Consider the following 18,843-nt stretch of genomic DNA (forward strand, 5'->3'; position numbering starts at 1 on the left):
GCTGCCTTTTAGTCCCTATAGGCAGATTAGATCTCTGTCAATATTGTCCTTTATTATCCTCTCAATTATTCATACCTCCCTGCCATGAAAAAGCATGAGGAGATCCCACTACTGCCATCCCAGCTTGCGGATTCATTCATAATTGTGTTGTTTTGATGTTTTGGAGCCAGATAAGGGAATGAAAATAAAGCATCATACCGTATTACGTACTGCCTATGCTGAATGAAGTAATCAGAGCATTGAAATTGATTGTGCTCTAGTCAGTCTGCGTTGCATTGTTTGATTCAAGATCACTTGGTATACACAGAAATGACCTTGGTCTGTTTGTTTCTCTCCCAGCACAGCCTTTTCATATACAGTGACTTATAGTGGGATTTGAGTATAATCAATTTTCTTTCTCTGATGCCTCTCTATCTTTTCTGCCAAGCCATTATAAAAAAAAAAAACGCCTTGCGAAATAGAAATAAGCCTGTATGAAAAGAAGTGGAAAAAATGTGTCTATGATATTTCTTCTCACCTTTGAAAGAAGACTTCTTCGTGAAGTCAATGCTTGTACATGGCCATGGTGGAAGCATTTGAAGAACGCACGCAGTGAAAGCCACGTTCCCCTCCCTCAGCCTTTGTCGAGATTGAAGCAGCCTTCCATCCATGTGGTCATTGTCATTCCTCCATCATCTTTTAACTGTATTGACACTTCGCGATGAGGGTCAGATTGCAGATTGAATCTATTCTCCAGGACTGCAACAACCCTCTCTTAGGTGACAGCCCCTCCCATCCACCTTCTGTGGCGGCTGAAACAGGGTCACGACCCTCAGGATACGGAGGGGCAGTCGAAATGGTGCAAAGCAGAAGCTAGGCTAATTATGGCGCTTCACTGTTTCTGATCCATCCAGTAGGAACGCAAGACACACGTTGACGTTCAGAGGAGAGATGGGCGAGAGAGATACACGGGGATGGAGAGAGAGAGAATGACAGGTGTGCTCTGCGCCATCCATCTGTCTTTTTTCCGCACCTCTCAAATCCTCTCATCTCCATTTTCTCACTCTGGGGTTTGTTCACTGTTTGAGCCGTGCATGCCATTATCATCATCATCATCATCTGCGTCGGTTTGGTGAATAATTTTGACACTAAGAGGGGTGGAATGTGTTGTGTGTGTGTGCCAGAATGCTTGCTTGTCTGATTATAGGCTACAAGCATTTAAAATGTATATCAAATTGATTGTGAACCTTTGGCTAGATATTTGATTGACAGCTCTGTGTCACACACTGTATTCTGCATGTTGTGAAATGTTTATTATGAGTACTTAGAAATGTCAACACACCACAGCTGTGTCATCCACCCACCAACTACATGTTGTTATGATTGCATGTCTGGCTACAGGGCAGTCATGATAAAAGAGCTTGAGTTTGACATTTCCCAGGCAAATGCTAAGTCTGTGCAGAGGTTATCACCTGTCCACTGTGCCCCCGTAAATAAGACGCTGCAGCTCTGTTTGAGTGCAGCCAGATAGCTAGTGAAAAGATGACATTTAATAGGACAATAGAGAGATGGGTCTGCTGCCCTGATTGGTCCTCTGGGTTTGTAGCCAACTGTCTTAGAGGCTGCTGTGCACCCACAGCTCCCACTGATGATAGTTTCATTGTTTGGGTAAATGTCAGGCGGATATACTGCACCTATCCTTGTGACAGCACCTACTTTGGTAAGATGCACATGTATGATCATATCAGCTGGAGATACACACCTCTCTCACAACCCTCAGCCTGGCTCTTTAGCTCTCTCTTTCTTTCTTTCTCTCTTTCTTTCACTCTTTCTTTCTCTCTCTCTCTCTCTCTCTCTCTCTCTCTCTCTCTCTCTCTCTCTCTCTCGCTCTCTCTCACTCTCTCTCTCTCTCACTCTCTCCCCCTCTTTCCTTATATATCACCTCCTCCTTCTATTACTTCCTGTTATTTTCTCTCCCTCTCCTATCCCACCCTACAGCTCACACTTTTTTTTGTTCTCCTGACTTTTTTCCTCTTGCCTCTCATTCCCTCTTTCTTTCTCTGTGACACTCTTCAAGTATACAGATTTCAAATAATTGGCTAATGCTGTGTGCTGTATGTGCCGCAGTCTTATTTCAACCTCCCTCCCTCCCTCCTCTCCTTCGCTCTCTCTCATCATCGTAACCTTGAGTATCATAGCATAAGATGCAGCAATATGATTAAAATTACAGTTGCCGCTTTGAAGTTTGAATGAGCTATGATCAGAGTGAGCCATAGCAATTACCGTCCTCTTACTAAACTACAGTGCATGAGTACCAATATTAGACTGTAAATTACAGTCTTAGGTTCACAGGCTTATTAGACTCTATTTTATTGATTACTTTGTTTGTTGTTATTGTTACAACCATGCCATAAAGCTTCACAGAATATATCAAATGTATTGTTTCCCTATCAAGGTCCAGAGTACATTACTAACATAAAACCCTCTCCCTCAACTCCTTCTCCTTAGTAAAAACAGCACGTTGTGATGTTGGGAGTTTCTGCCACTGTGAGTGGTAGAACCGGCCCATGCCTGTCCTCTGTGATCGGTGCTGCACTGCTTAACCAGGCCTGTTGGGAAGCTGTGAGGCCTGGGGAATGAGCCCAGGTGGCGTGTGGGTTTGAAGGGCCAGGGAATAGGACTGGCTGGAGCTCAGTAATCCAGTCAGGGAGGTTTTTAGTTCGGTTCCCTGTGGAGCCCTCCATACCCAGTCCCTCTGTTACACCTTAATGCTGTGCGACTGTGTTTACAGCTGGCTGGGATTGAATGCATTCTTAAACACAAACACAACAAAGAACACACACACATGATTTAAGAAGAGTGAGCACTGGGCACACACACTATGAAATCTGTGGACACACACACATTGAAATGTGCACACACACATACAACCCCCCCCCCCCCACACACACACACACACACACACACACACACCTCACTCTCTTTCTCTCTCTCTGCTTGTCTGCCAGTAAGTGGTCAGATAGAAGGCAGGCAGTAGCAGAGAGGGTCACTGGGGTCAGCGGTGGATAGCAGTGTGCTGATGAGACTGCACAGGCACTTTTAGATGAACTCTCACAGGCCATGCAGGGCTCAGATTGCCCTGATGGACCAGAGGCCATAGGATCATTCATGGTTCTCCAGAGAGATACAAGCCCTGATAGGTCCTCTGAAATGAATACATGGTGTCCACAGAAAAGACCTGTCAAATCGATACTCAGAAAAGATGTAGAAAACCTGTGTTAGCAGAAGCTCTGACCTGGAAATGGGAAACACTTTTTCACATGAATACCCAAAGGGAGGAAGGAAGGCAAAGGATTTGATGACCCAGAAATGTACATCACAGAGAACTCAATGATTGAATCTGTGTGTTTGTGCGCGCGCGTGCATGTGTGTGCATGTGCTATGCATGTTCATGTGTGTGTGCGTAGACTATCTATGTGCCTGGTACAATAAGGTATCCACGCCACAGGGAACATCTGCGGAGCTCTGCTGGTGCCGTGCCACTTGTGGCTTGGTTTGGGGATGGCAGGGTACCATCCTATTTCCCGGAAAGTGTGTCCAATGAAATGTTCAGATGGCTTGCCGTCGCCTCCTGACCACTCTGAAGGGGTTCCAGCCCACATGGCTGGGAGAACCAGGCTACAGTAGAAGATCTTCCTTTAGACCGGCTGTGCAGCACACAGGGATGGTGTTGTTCACACATTCTATTTCCTGTCCTGTCTTTCAGTCCCACGCTCATTGGCAGCTCCACTGTGTTAGACCGTGAATACAACAAGACTTGTGAGCTGTGTTAACCTGCCTGCCCAGCGATGATCCAAGTAAAACAACAAAGTATAGAGGGTGGCATTGCATAGACAGTCCTTTGTTTATTCTGTGTGTCATACAGACTCATCCTCAGGGCTCAGGGGAGCTTAGAACATTTCCAACCTGTAATAATCTTTTGATTAAACCTAATTAATGAGGATTGTGTTGCTAATCCTGTTTTCATATGGTTTGAGGATTGGGTAAGTTCAGTGCAGCATTTGTGAGGAACAGAGCACAATATGGATAATGAGAGGAGAGGGGAAGAGTAACCTTTATTATGACTGAACTCGGTAGAGGAGTGGAGATGGTGAGCAATATAGGGGAAAAGGGGATATTTTCCCTGGACAATTAAAGCCATTCTATTCAAACGTGAGTCTGGAGACCTGGGCCAACAAGGAGAGGACTCAATAAAAGGAGCGTGCTGCTTGTGCTTGAATGAGCGGGAGGGTCTCTCGGTGTTATTTTTAATTTCCAAGCCTTTTGCCTTCTCTCTGCCAATAATGGGCTTGAATAAATGAATATATTAACACTGAGGGGACACTTAGCCAAGACACACTTCTTCTCTCCATCCACAGCTCTGAGGGATTAGCAAATGCTAGCCTTAGCCATGGCTCCAGGCTAAAGCATAAACATTATGAAAGCTGTCATTTAAGTTTGGCAAAGAAACAACAGATTGATAGCCGTACTGAAGTGACTCACTGCAGTTGAACGTCTCCATAGAAAAACGGGTGACATTTCAACAACATTCTGATTGACAGGATATTGTACACTTTTTGAAAGCCTTCGATGAGATCAAGAAGGCTTTGATCCGAAACAAAAAGTAATCAACGCCAAACCAAATGATGCTGATGAACCTTCATTTCGGATCTACTTCTATTTGCTTAACTCAGGCTTTCACATGCCAAAATGAAGAGCATCGAAGCTCAGAAGCCTGGCCTATGACTGACAGCATTCGACTGAGCAAAGAGACGCCTATGTGACAAGCTCACTGCTCAGGGTTCCCCTTGGCTGCCTCTCACTGACAAACGTACAGCAAGGAGGAGGGACAGACATCAGACGAGACATCAGATGAAAACAGACACACTGACTGATGGAAACTTTGCCTAGCTAGCAGCACCGCTGCTTCCAGTGGGGATTACCAGTCACTTCACCAGGGGCCCCCTTTAGTTAGGTGTCCCTCTACTGCTCACTGGCTCTCTGCCTCACTGCTTCCTATAGCCAGAATACGATCCTCAGTAGAGAGGGTGTTTATTATTTAGTTGAGAGCACAGAATCCAGGAAGGACACTGAGGATTCCCATCTTGCCTCTAAAAGCTGTCAGAGCTTATTGACTGTACAGTACTTGCATGCAATTACAGTTAATTAATTATGTATGGCTTAAAGGCTTAAAAGGAGTGTATGGTAACAACAAAAAACATAATAAAACAGGCACACTCCCCAATAGACAGCCTACTGTTGCATGAGCTCATGTTTCTGTGCTCCTGAGAGAAGCAAGCTCCCCTGTCCTGAATCCACCACTGTCACATTCAGCAGACATGCAGGAAAACAGCAGGGCCTCAGGTACACACTGCATTACCAAGGCCTTGTGAGGGGCATGACTCTGCGTACTCCCTACCAAACTCTCAATAGCACTACATGTGGGCCTGGAACAGACTGTTACCAGCTGTTTTGGCTGTCCATTGGGTTCTTCTGCTTTTGTTTTCCACCCAGTATGAATAGAGCAAGAGAGGACAGGCCAGAGATCAACTCAGGTGAAATGGGAAGGAAGGGCCTTGACAGGTGGCTGGAGAGTAAATGTATGAGCTTGGTTACCTAAGGCTACACTAGGTTACTAAGTGTTGCACAAACAAAGAGAACAGAGGGCCAGATAAGCTAATGCCTGATAACTAACCGACCAATGAAGCAATCCTTATACATAGCCAAGACACCTGTTTGCAGGAGAAAGTAATAATCGAGACATTCAGTAAGTTTACTTTAGTTACCGGACAGAGTCTGAATTATTGAAGTAAACAGTGTTCCTGAAAAGGGTGTGACAAATGTGAGGCAGCTGGTGTGTGTCAGAAATGGAGCATCGACTAACATGGCAAATACTTTGAGTGGGAAGGAAAGGAACAAAACAGGGAGGCTGCCAGGGCCGCCGTTCTCAGGAGTTGTCAATATGATCACCACCTCCTAGCTGTACTGGGGAGTAGCTATTACATTCACACTATCACACTTGCCCCTGACACTGGAACTGGCTTAACTCTTGCCCAGTAACAAGGCATGCCATGGGAACACTGTCTGTGTGTGGGTGCAAGTGTGTGTGATAGAGAGAGCGAGGGAGAGAGAGAAAGTGACAGATAACTGACAAAAAATTAAAAAGACATTACTTTTGAACAATGTGCTTTTAAAGGCATGATTACCAATTCAAATCAGCTCCTTTGAGTCTGTGAGTAATTGTATAACAGTCTCCAGCATTGACATTCACATGAAGGACACCACCTTATTTCCTTCCTTTGACCACCCACACCATCAGTGCAAGCCTTAACTATTCCTATTGCTTAGTAGGTGAATAGAATTCAGGCTCTAGCAGGTCTCCTGCCAGGCTTACGAGTCCCACTGGGTACCCTTCAAAGCCACCAACGAATGAGTGAGTTTCCAGTCATTAATGCTGTCTGTAGTCTAGTCCACTTCTCCCTCTCTTCTCTCCTTCTCCTCTCATACTTCCCCCTCTTTTGCAGCCTCCACAACTCTCCAGGTGGTATTTGGACTATGTATTAGTGTTTGATGGCCAGGCCGCCTGGTCACAACATCTGTTGTAAATTCTAGACAAATGAACGTGCTTGTCTGCAAAGAAGAAGAATGCAGGAATTAATGAGATTGGGAAAAGTCAGTGGTCCTCATTAGGTGCTGGATGTTGCCCCCCACTCTCACCCTTGTCAGATGAATACACACACAGACACACAAACAAACCAAACAAAATCTTCAGGTAGACGACCTGGATACACAAAAGCGGTGGCCTCCAAATTATAAGCCACTCCTGCTATCTTCTCTCAAAGGCCAGGCAAGTTTTTTAGCACCCCGTCTGAAAAAAATCAGGCAGCTTGAATGACTAACTGACTGACCACCCCAGTATAGGACAGGATCTCAGTGGTACTGATAAAAACACCTCCTTGCTGCAGTCCACCTGTTGCCAGCTCACATGGCATCTGGGCATGCTACAGTGACTCAGCTGGATGGAAAGCCTAAGCCACCCTATCATTTGCTTTGATAAACCTGTCAGGTGGAAGGGGGCTCCATATTCACACGGTGTGTTAGCTACAGGACAGGGGCTTTGCAGGCTCGTTGAGCATTATTGATTGAAGAAGAGGTGGAGGAAGTCAGTGAGCCGGTGGCAAATGCATGTGTTGTTACCTTCCTGCAATGGGGTTGTGTTAAGTGAATTGTCACAGAGTTGATCTTTCTCCCCGTCGGGAATGACATGCACTGACACCTTTTCATCATGTATTTTTGTGTGGACGTTTTGCTGCACCTGCCTACAGCAGGCCATTGTAGCTTTGTGCTCTGTTCTACACATATTTCCCTCCTGGGAGCGTGGGAGGTTTGAAAAGTGCATCTCATCTGCCAACGGAGAGTTTGAGTGCGCCAGTACAGAGACAAAGGGTGTCGTTTTTTTAGGAGGGGTTGTAATAAACGTCATAGACGATGATTAATTCTTCAGTCCCCCCACCCCCAGCCTTTCTTCTTGCCATTGTCACCAAACCGGTATGCCATCGTCATCCAGAATGTGGGGATGTAGGTCGTTCCTAAATTCCACTGGTGGTTTTGCCCTGTGCATTATTATACATGCACAGTTATACATTCATTATTCATGTTCATCCCGGTCTTTCATAAGATAGTCTGTGTAACGTGTCAATTTCAGCTCCCATTTTTTGTTACCTATTTCCAAAATAATTATTTTTTGTCCTGAACCTCTCTGCCACTTCCTGTGGCCAAGACACACACTTTGTTTACTTCATGCTTCAGTGATGAATCAATAAGTGAACCTTTTTGCCTAAACACCTGGAATTTGTTCTTTTGACGGTCACCTATCCTTGCCTTTCAAAGAGATGACCAATAACTAATTCATATTTTTTTCTTCTTCTGCAGCATTTATGTGGAAAGATTCTGCGGCAAGGTAAAAGAAGGGCCTTTGTTAACAATTTCACCCAAGGTGTGATTCACGTCCGAAAGGCCAGCTGTTGCCATGTGAACCACTGCAGCGTATAGCATGAACATAATTGTGTGTGCACCTGTCTGTGTGCCGACGTGTGTGTGCATGTGTATTGTCAATGCATGTCATATGTGTACTTTGAACTTGATGTCCTGTATGTCTGCGAATGCATCCTCTGCTATGCAGCGGTTTACAAAATTATCCTTCGCAATGAGAATTTCTCAATATGTAATTACTGGTTATGACTTGATGGTTTCATACAGATAAGATATGCCTGGGCATAGACAGCAGGAACAAGACTGCGAGGAGAGACGTAGGCCATTCTGTCATTCACAGGGACCTTTTACCATAGACAATCTCTCCCCTTCATCTCTGCCTCGGAAATAAACAGCCAGACAGATTGGGCGATCACAACGGCTTTAGTTGTTTGATGACCCAGCAGGCTTCTATCCCTCACGCTGACTGAGGCGGTGATGCTACCTCCTTGTCTCTCCAAAAAACATGAGATTTATGACCGCCATTTCTTCAACCGCAAAATCACACAGAGACAGAGGGATTGGATTTGGATTGGTGTCCACTCTGTTACCAGCAGGTTAGTAAGAGATGAGACAAGTGAATGATGACTGTGTGGTGAGAGGCTGGGTTAACACATCTTTCAATGTAGTACACTGTCAGTGAGAGTAACACCCTTGGTCAAAACACCACACTCTGAGCTGAGATCTTTCAACTGGCTTCCAGTTGCCACCAGGATCAGGCACACATCCCTCACATTTGCATCTGCTATGGGCAACAGGACATCCCCTGCATACCTTCAGGAAGTTACCCAGCCATATGTAACAGCTCAAGAGCATTGCTCTGCGACATCAAGTCGTCTTGTAACCCCTGTGCAAATAAAGGTTGGTGCACCCCCATCATGCGGTGATTCTCCTTCCATGCTCCAGTTGTGGAATGACCTCTGTTCTTGACTAAGCACTGTTCACTGAGTAAGCATTGTTCACTGTGCCTTGCAGCTGAGATGTGGTTACTTTGCAATGTGTCTCGTAAATACTAACCGTTCCTTAACTCTTGACTAGTGAAATACTGTAGAACTAAGCACTTCTTATTATTGATCTTCTGCTGTACTTTGTATGATTTTTATTATTTCTGTTTTGTAATGCAGCAAGCATATTGTGGCAGACATACTTAAACAGGGCATATTCATGTTATTAATTTAAGGCAGTTTCAAACTCATGTAGAGTGTATATAGTCATGTGGAGAACTAATTATTCAGAGAATCACTAGACTTGTCACAATATTCCCTTTATTTTTCACGGAAAAACTTGAAACCTGTCATATACATACTATAGAATTTCTTTTTACAGAACACTGGCTGTTAGTGAAGTTTATCACCAACTGGTAGAATACATATATACGACTCCTCCAGGCCAACAACTGGGGATGTTAAGCTGTTAATTTAACATAGGGCAATGTTACAGAGAACTATGATAACCCATTCGTCACAAACTTTAGTGTTCTTTCCATCATTAGTCTTGGAAGTGCCTTGTTTATTTTGTCCACAGATCAGTCTACTATTTTCAGACAGTTATTGAAGGGCTGAAGTTTACATAAACTGCAAGATGATGACGTTTGTGACTGAAGTATGACATTATTGTTGATAAGCCTGTGCAAACAACCCCACAGGAATCTAGTAAGATGAGGGCCAGATTAAAAAAAATAACCAAAAGATTAATCATACATTTACGTAACCAAATGCATACATTCACCTCTGTGATAAATAAGAAACACATTTTTTTAGGAGGGTTTGAGGATCCTTACAAGATGATTCCTTTTGTCAAATGTGTGAGCGTAATCATCACTGTCCATGTCATAGCTCCTAATATCAGTTAAGCTGAACCCTGTTGATCTTATGATGAGGAAAGGGGAAGCCCAAGTTGGTGGGCCCAAGTTCACTTGTTGGCAGGCTGGGCAGCGATGTAGAGGGCCATCAAGCAGTACAAAGTACCCCCAATGGTCAGGCCCATGGTGGTCCTATACAGCATCTTGTCCATTAAGCCCCTTTTCAGGTGGACTGGGATACCATCAGACCTCTACAATGTGGAAGTGGAACAAAATAATGCTTAATATTGGTTAATGGGCACAGAATTAATTCTGGTAATTATTTAACGAATACACACAGCAATCCTGATGTGTTAGTAACTGACGTTACAAGTACCTGGAAGAGTTTCTGCATGTCTGGGACTTTGTTGTTTCCCATGTACTCTACTGTGGAGGCTGCCTCTGACACCACTTTGGTTGGGGTGGCAAATATGAGTGGTGGGGCTTCCGTGGGCACCGTCAGCTTAAGCCCCTAAAACATAGTAAAAAAGTTCCCTATTTAATACGAAATTCACACGACGTTCAACATCAGCTAGCTAGATGTCACCAAGTAAATAGGTGGTAAATACTGTGGCAATAGTCTGTCAACCCGTTCATAGCTCCCCAATACAACAGTTGTGCTAAGCTATCTAGGTTACCTAGCTGCTAGCAAACGTTATAGCTACTGTATAGTTAGTTCTACATATAACTTCTACTGATACTAAAGCTACTGATACCAGTAGCTGTTTACGCGATATTCGTTTAGAGACACCTTGGCCTTTATCTCGGTGGTGGTATTACTGGTACTACTTGCTAGTTAGCTTATGTGCTAGTGTTAGCCTGGCTGGTTAGCTAACGTAATACTAGCTACATTACAACTACAACCACGAGTGAAGACTGAAGGTCACTCCGTATTGTACTTCCCCCGGTAAAAAAAAATATTTTCTCACCTGAGGGGCATATGCTGTCGGTGCCGCTCCGACTAATTTTTGTGTTACACCGCTTATCTTGTAGTACATTATATATAGAAAGATAGTACTTTGGTGAACAAAATATTCAATAGTACGAAAGGTTGCTCGTAGCTTCCGGTGCTCTCGTTCTGCTTGCAAATCTAGCTAGCTTGCGATGAACGTGACTGATTTTTAAGGACCCCAATAAGCACATTAGGTGTTTTGTATATGCCTTACTTGAAAAATGGATCAATAGATATTTAAAATAAGGCAGGTTTATTGTAGGAATTTCTAGATTCACTGTTTTTCATGTAGTATAATTTCAACAGATACCAGGAATTAAAACAAGGAAATTGGGATTAGACTTTATATTTATTACAACCATATTAACAGTTCTATCAGAAAACATAGGATCTATACAAAATAGCCAGTTTCTTAAAAAAAACAACTATAAACGATTTGGACAGACATATTTCTGCATTACACAGTTATTTCTTAAAAAGATCAATGTTGCACTGTTACATTCAAGCAGCAGTAAAGGGTATTTCAGTGTGAATTTAAGAAGACGGACCGAATGGCAGTCGGCTTTAAAGTCAGAGAGATACAAAGTCAACCCATCAGATGTACGACTTTTAGAATGTTAGGCAACGTCATAATTTGTCATTTTAATTTGTGAACAAGGCCTACTACAGTTATTGTTTAGACAACATCATGTAGGCTATTTGAAAAATGTGATTGAATGTTTAGTTTTGCAGTGTGAGAGCCTGTAGGTGGATTTTTCATTATTGGTGACCTTTTGTTCTCATCTTTTTTATTAAACCTGAGCTGTTTGATAGACAGGTTGAATTTTTTTCTCTTGTTTACTTACAATAAGGAGCCTTATTCTGGACCTTAACACTGCGTTACCTTCCGAAACCCTAATAATGTGTGTGTGTGTGTGTGCGTGCTTGTATATGTGTGTTGGCAGAAAGCTGCACATATGCTGAGAGAGAGAGAGAGATACCAATGGTGTTTGTGCATGCAGCTCAAACATCCAGAGGTGTAAGGTCCAAGGTCTTACCCAAGCCCAACAAACTGCAGAAAAGGCATACTATAACTATCACATCACCTTTCTGATGTTAAAATGGATAGGGAACCAGGGAGCTTGCACAGATGAAATGTAGGGACAGAAGACTCAGATCTGGAAACTAGACTGTCTTGTTTGCTATTTCTCAACCAATTGCTGTTTCATATGACATCATGACTCATTATTGATGCGTAGAACTAAACAAGGGGTTACATGTGTGAGTGAGAATTGGAGAGAGAAGGTGAGAGGAAGTACTTTCCACAGCTAAGACACATTATGTGTTGCAACAGTTTCCCCCCATGCTCAGGGGTGAAAATGAATACTAAATTGGTTTACTTCAGGTATATAGTGCACTTAATCTAGTTTGTACACAACAATCAATGGAGGCCCATGTTTGGGTACATTTAAAATATTTGATGTTGCTCTTAAAAAAAAAAGTGTGGTGAAATTTCACACTTTTGTGGTCCAGTGGTAAAGAGTGGAGGGAATGTTGAGGTGACAAGATCTTAATCTGTTTTCCATTTCCATTGGAAATTAACCAAATCCATCCTCAGGACATGCAAAATTCCTCCAACTGTGCTGTTTTCACTGCATCATGTTGTGTAACAAAGGTATACATTTTATACAAAACCTGATTTACATTTTGTCGTTTTTTTCCTCACTCAAGCTAATTACACAGAGTGGTAGGTCACGAAGTAATGAGCTCAATCAATCTCATTCATATTTAATAGAGTTAAAGCCCCATTTGGAATGCTTTGAGTGTTTGGAGTGTGGAGATCAGAAAAAGCAGATGGGACTGTGGAGCCAATGAAAAAAATACCCTTCTCCTGAGGAAAAAATCACAAGACCTGCAAATCTGTGTCAACGTAAACCAATATCCATACCAGATCATATTTGTCCATCATTTCACAATGCCTAGTGGAAGAGACCCACTTGGAAATAGTTTCTTTGTGGAATAAATCATTACTGGAATATATCTTAGAGATGAAATAATATTCAGAATCAGGGGATTAAAATATTCATGCCCTTTGGCAATGATGGACTGACTTTCTTCTGCCCATATCCAGTGTACTTCAAAACTGATTGTAAATTAATTTGCTTCAAAATAGTTAATAGTAAAACAGTTCTGGATATGAAGTCAACAGACTGTTTTAATACATGTGTAACCTCACGGATGCAGGATGTGAGCTGAATAACTGTTTGCTGAATGTCTGAGGGAGAGAAACAGTGGCTTGTTGGAGATAAGAGAGATTTCACCCCAGAGCGGACTAATGTGAGGAGACGGGAACACCATGGAAAATAAAGTGGGCACAGAAGCTGTTTCAGATGCGCCCAAATACCTACTGGCAGTGAGAGGAGAGTCGAGGAGGCTGAATGCGTCACACCAGCCACCCAAAAGTGGTGTCGACAGTGTACCAAGGAGGAGCGGGTGGCTCAGACAACAACATTGCGAGGAGTACTTGTACCGTGGCAACGGCTGTGCTTTGTTCTGTACCTGTCTGACCCTCATGTTTCAGCTACGGCAGACAGAGGGGTTCAATAAGGTTGCAGCACAAGCCAGTGCGGTTCCACTCCCCCAGTCAGAAGACCCGTAGCGCTCCGGAGGTTGTGGTCGGAGAGACAAGGCCTCTAGCAGCGCTGCGTGGTGTTAGCCAAACCACCCGCCTCTCCATGACACGCTCTCGCTCTCTGGCGAGGTGTTCCACATTACAGACATGCCTATACAGCTGACAGACCCACACAGCTCTCTCCTCCTCTCATCCACAGTCTCTCCCACCCCCACTCTGCCTGGAACATTACCTTTCAAAGGCACCCTGCGTTTAATATGCAGGTCGAATGGGAAATATATTTAGACATTTTGACCATGTTTGAGTCGTTAATGGGCTCATTCAAATTCAAAGCATTTGGACTGGAGATATCAGACAGAAATGATGGACTCACACCCATCAAAGCTTGAACATATGGAACAGAAGAATGAGATTAAAGGGTAACTACAGTGTATAGTGCATTGAAATGCTTTGGTTCGTTGTACTTTACGGTCTTTTCTTCAATGGTCCATGTGAACAATAAAAAACAAGGTAGCTAGGATAGAGCAGAGACCTCGGAAGCCGCAGAGCAGTCTAACATTCACACGCCACCAGGTTGCCAGACGTGTGGGATTATAAAGGACAGTCGAACCCAAAGCCTATTTTTCAGTGGCACATCACCATGTGAAAAATAAATTGAAATGCCAGGTGGTGAGGCTGGCACAGATGGATATAATCCACAGTATTGAAGGCCTCTGTCTGATGTCACACCAACTGACCTCCCACAGTGACACCACAGTCACACCCTCTTACGGATATCTTCACTCTGCATCGTTGTCATCATTGCAGCCCTGGAAGCTATCCCAGCTGCCATTAGCTTCTGTAAACCCTGTACCTTGAGTCAGTGTTGAAGGCGACTGAGGAGATTGTACTGAGTGAAACATCACATCATATATATTCTTACAAAATCCACCTTATATGTGCACATGAATAACAAGAGTAGGAGTCTAAGATGGTAAAGGAGGCCACATTTCCAATGGATGTCTCAAGGGACGGATGGATCCAGCTGGGTTGCGTATGATTGGGCAGATGGTCAACGGCCCTGAAACTTCAGTTGAGGAACTCTGCAGAGAGGCTCCTGGTGCAGCGAGCGGAGCGGAACTTCAGCTCATTGTAGCACTGGACGAAGCTATGGTAGATGAAGGTGATGGGCAGTGCCAGCAGCACGATGCCGCTTACCACGCACAGGCCACCCAGCACGCGCCCGGGCACAGTGATGGGGTACATGTCTCCATATCCCACGGTAGTCATGGAGATAATAACCCACCAGCAGGCTGCCGGGATGCTGGCGTAGTCCTCGTTGCCCGACTCCAGGTCCAGGCCGTGCTCCAGCAGCTGGGCCAGAGCACTGAAGATGGCCATGGCCACGGCGATGAACACCAGGAGCATCACCATCTCACGGTAGCAGCGCCGCAGCGTCAAGCCCAGCGTCTGAAGGCCCAGGAAGTGGCGCGCCAGCTTGATGACCCAGAAGATGCGCATCATGCGCAAAACGCGTAACGTCACGCCGGCCCGCTGCAGCTGCGAGTTCTCGCCTGTCAGGCCCGTCATAGTAACGGAGATGTAGTAGGGCGTGATGGCAAGGAGGTCGATGATGTTCAGGGGCCGCCGCACAAACTCACACTTGTCCCGTGACACCATGAAACGGACAATGCACTCTGCGGTGAACCAGCCAATACACACGGCCTCGATGATCCTGCAGAAGGGAGAGACCAAGTAGAGTTACCACCAGCTACAGTGATAGACTGGGGTTCCACTAGAGCAGGACTGCTATATATGGAAGTTCCGCTGCCCAACCCTGACCCTGTAGAGCTTTCATCCTATACATTTATTTTCCAACACAAATCCAGAAAACTTGGTTATAATAATTAGCTGGTCGGCAAGATCAGTCATGTTTGTCACATCAGGGGTTGGAGTGAAAACCTAGGAGGGTAAATCTTCAAGAGCAGGGTTGGACAGCCCTGACTTAGAGACTCAAACATCAACTATATGCGTCAACTGTTGTGAAGCAGTGGAAGAGGAAAGTTCTGTTGGGTGAGAAGCTGTCATTCACCCGGACAACTTGATTACAGTGGTGAGACCTTGATTGATTGATCCATAAGAAGCTTTAAGTTTAAACAAATCTTTCATTGAGCTTCCCTCTTAAACTGCTGGTGAGCTTTGGTATTGTAGCACAACAACAGAACGTATGCAGAATAGAAAATAATCAGTTTGCTGTCTCGTGAGAAACCATGGTCTGAGTCCTGGTCAGAGTAGGGTTATTTACACGGATCAACCCTTTAAGATTCAGAGACACCCTGCCAGCACACATTGCTTTACATTGTTTTCTTTGCCAGATTGATGATGGGGAAGTATACATACTATTATAATGATAAACGCTGCAAAGCCTGAGCGTGTGCATTGCTAGGCCTTCAGGTTGAGAAAGACTAGCAACTCTGTGATCCAGGTGTCTGAGAGAAAGGTTATGATTTATAGAGACAATACTGACAATGGAACTTGTTTTTTATGTTATGTCTGACATGTTAAAGAACAGACTGATTTGGCTGAGACCTAGTCTCAAGCAAGGCTTTTGGTTTTAGGTCAGGCTAACGTGAAGGATCCCAACAGAAAGTGAGTGAAGAGATTCTAGTGAGCCATTCAAATGCCAGGTACAATTCTCAGATAAGCACATTCTTCATAATCACTTTCAAAAAATTTAGAATACATATATGTATATATTTCTTTAAAAATGATAGAAATACAAAACATACTGAGTCATGTTGATCATCTTTACAGCAGTGTTATAGGTTTAGTACATACAAATGATTGTATTTTGTTCTGAATAAAAATACATGCATGGGATTTCTATATCATCAATTATGTTCATCTAATGACTCGTGACTGGAATGTGCTGGAAGTTTTATAAGTTTGGAGGTATACATTTTCATAATTGTGAAAAACATCGCCAAAGACTGTAACACACTATTGCCATCTAAGTGATAATAATGTGGATTTCAGTAAGGTTTTATTACACCCTTGTGAAAACCAGAAAATAAAAATGAAAGACACTGGCATTTGGTACATTTTGTGAAACTTATTTTCACATGGAAAGTCCATCATTAAGGAACAACCCTTGCATCAATAATATCTATAGAACTATAACCTACCTGAAACACCTTCGGAGTTTACCTGAACACACACACATGCACACTCACACACTGTGCTAATCCCCAAATGTACCTCTTGTTCCTTTTATCTCTCCTTCACACACACATACACACACACATGCTCTTGGGTGCCCTTCAGGTACCAATACCTTGAGAGGGGTCCGCGTGGCAGTCATGGATACAAGACAGACAGACACACAGATTAAAGAGCAGATTAATGCCAGACAAGAGGGATGGGAAACATATCTTTAGACGAATGGACAAGTATTGGCCCATACAAACGGTAGTTGATTTGGGTTAGTAAAGTCCCCTGCCCCCAACCCAGAACATTTATAAAATGTCAATTTCAAATGGAATAGTGTATGACAAAATGAAGTAATCATTTAAACGTGTAACGTACAATGATATCTGACATGATCAACATACAAGTTGTTTCTTTCTGACAATCGCAATCGCAGCTCTAGTTCAGCACCGTGGAGAGCGACCAAGCCCTACGCCTTTTTGACAGTAAGAATTGGCATATTTTAGATCACCAGTCACTCAGAAGATAAAACCAAAGTATTGTTTTAAATCGAAAACATTATACAAATCAATGACATGACTATATACATGTATTTGTGTGAATCTTAATTGTCTGACTGCCACAATTCTGTCCTACTTTGGCTGCTCCTCGGCGTTTAAAGCTACATGGAGCTTTAGTGCTGAAAGATAAAATACAAACAACAGTAGACAAAACATTACAGTTGCACAACGGAAAATCATTCATTACTTTGCGTTTTGACAGTACATTATTTTGTGCGTTGTAAGCACGTACTTACAAATAGCTATTGAATCCTAAACAATTAAAACATTGACTATAGTTTTCCTAATTAAGATGCGTAGGAAAACATCATCCAGCAGCCGAGGTGACGTTTTGGGGAGCGTTATGGACACTAATAAATGAGATGAATAGTTGACATGCCCAACATTGTCCCTGTCATTTGAAAAAGGGGGATAGAGGAGGAAATACATAGAATATGCTATGGTTGTCAACCGGCCCAGCATCATCGCACTTAGGCCACCAACATTTATTACATAAAATAGGAAGAAATAAGAAGAAAGTAATGTAGGACATAGATACCCGGATGGATGCTCTAATGAGTCTGTGTACCTTTGCTCCTCCACGCTGCTTTCAGCGGATTTCCAGTCTGGTAAAGTACTTGCACAAAGCATCACCATGGACACTATGACAAATATGACGGACACCGAGGCCAAAATTTGTGCTGCTACCGAAGAAGTTGGCTCCTCAAAAGTCCTTCGCATTCTTTCAAGCCACTTTGACTGCTCACCGTCAGTGCCCTCGCGGTTCTCCAAACAATCTCCCCTTAACCCTCCCTCGTGTTTTATGGTGTCTTCCTCAGAAAAATGCGTATACGTGTCAGACATCCGATCATCTAACCTTCGCTGACAACAGAACTCCAGGTCAGAGCTCTCCAGTCCCCAGTAAATCATTTCATTGTAGAATGACAACTCGCACATCTGTGGTACGAATCTAAGTTTGCCGTACTTCACGTACAACATAATAAAACCAAAAGCCTCGGAGTGCCTATCGAAGAAAAACTCATTTCTCTCCCGGTCATAGTCGTCGCACACTTCCAATACTTCTTTCTCCGACGCACATTTGTGCAAGCGACTCACTCTACTCAGAGGGAAATCCTTGATCACGTCTTTAGAGAACGCGTATTTTGTACCTCCCACATTGAGGATACAAATGCTTTTTCCAAACTTCATCTTCCAGCTGTTTGTAGGTGTTACTGTACCGAGAAAAGGCGCTCTGCGTCTGAGATGGAGCGGAATGAGACGGTTCTCGCTCCTTAGAAACAGTTTACAAACATTAGGCTTTACGTTATCCCTCTTGAAGTCCACTTTGGCGTATCAACAGATGGCCAACGTGAATGGACACTGACAGTTGTAGTTTTGTCATTGTCCCCTCTAATAGTTCTGGCCGACCGAGGTGCCCTATTGAAGTCTATTGACAAAGCGCGCACCCTGTGCGCGACATCGCAATGAAGCCTGCGAGCGCAGTTCTCCAAGCTAACAAGTCTTCCCCAGCAAATCCCAGCAATGATGTCACACACATCTCTCTCTCTCTCTCTCTCTCTCTCTCTCTCTCTCTCTCTCTCTCTCTCTCTCTCTCTCTCTCTCTCTCTCTCTCTCTCTCTCTCTCTCTCTTTCTTTCCATCTCTCT

At 43.7% G+C, this 18,843-nt stretch overlaps 2 protein-coding genes across 3 annotated transcripts; both read right to left on the reverse strand.

Annotated features, from left to right (window-relative positions):
* Positions 1 to 9,297: 9,297 nt before the first annotated feature.
* LOC146268317 (cytochrome c oxidase subunit 7A2-like, mitochondrial) lies at positions 9,298 to 10,991 on the reverse strand. The gene is made up of 3 exons (XM_084709590.1): positions 10,819 to 10,991; positions 10,227 to 10,361; positions 9,298 to 10,101 (listed from the first exon to the last, which is right to left on the reverse strand). The coding sequence occupies exons 1-3, from the start codon at positions 10,885 to 10,887 to the stop codon at positions 9,961 to 9,963; spliced, it is 345 nt and encodes a 114-aa protein (XP_084565716.1). The 5' UTR covers positions 10,888 to 10,991; the 3' UTR covers positions 9,298 to 9,960.
* Positions 10,992 to 14,520: 3,529 nt separating this feature from the next.
* LOC146268318 (voltage-gated potassium channel regulatory subunit KCNG3-like) lies at positions 14,521 to 18,451 on the reverse strand. 2 transcript variants are annotated; one of them, XM_084710263.1, is made up of 2 exons: positions 17,767 to 18,451; positions 14,521 to 15,166 (listed from the first exon to the last, which is right to left on the reverse strand). In XM_084710263.1, the coding sequence occupies exons 1-2, from the start codon at positions 18,384 to 18,386 to the stop codon at positions 14,521 to 14,523; spliced, it is 1,266 nt and encodes a 421-aa protein (XP_084566389.1). In that variant the 5' UTR covers positions 18,387 to 18,451. The 2 variants fall into 2 exon arrangements, with proteins under 2 accessions (XP_084566389.1, XP_084566388.1); XM_084710262.1 differs by having other exon boundaries at positions 17,737 to 18,451.
* Positions 18,452 to 18,843: the final 392 nt, after the last annotated feature.

This window comes from Hypomesus nipponensis, chromosome 11 (assembly GCF_054491055.1).
Source record: "Hypomesus nipponensis isolate SF chromosome 11, ASM5449105v1, whole genome shotgun sequence".
Taxonomy (NCBI): domain Eukaryota; kingdom Metazoa; phylum Chordata; class Actinopteri; order Osmeriformes; family Osmeridae; genus Hypomesus; species Hypomesus nipponensis.

Coding starts and splice junctions, on each gene's coding strand:
- LOC146268317 (XM_084709590.1), bottom strand. CDS start 10,887: ATGTACTACAAGATAAGCGGTGTAACACAAAAATTAGTCGGAGCGGCA. Junction 10,362..10,818: donor CGACAGCATATGCCCCTCAG/GTGAGAAAATAT, acceptor ACTATGTTTTAG/GGGCTTAAGCTGACGGTGCC. Junction 10,102..10,226: donor ACATGCAGAAACTCTTCCAG/GTACTTGTAACG, acceptor TCCACATTGTAG/AGGTCTGATGGTATCCCAGT.
- LOC146268318 (XM_084710262.1), bottom strand. CDS start 18,386: ATGAAGTTTGGAAAAAGCATTTGTATCCTCAATGTGGGAGGTACAAAA. Junction 15,167..17,736: donor TCATTAGAGCATCCATCCGG/GTATCTATGTCC, acceptor TCCCTTCTGCAG/GATCATCGAGGCCGTGTGTA.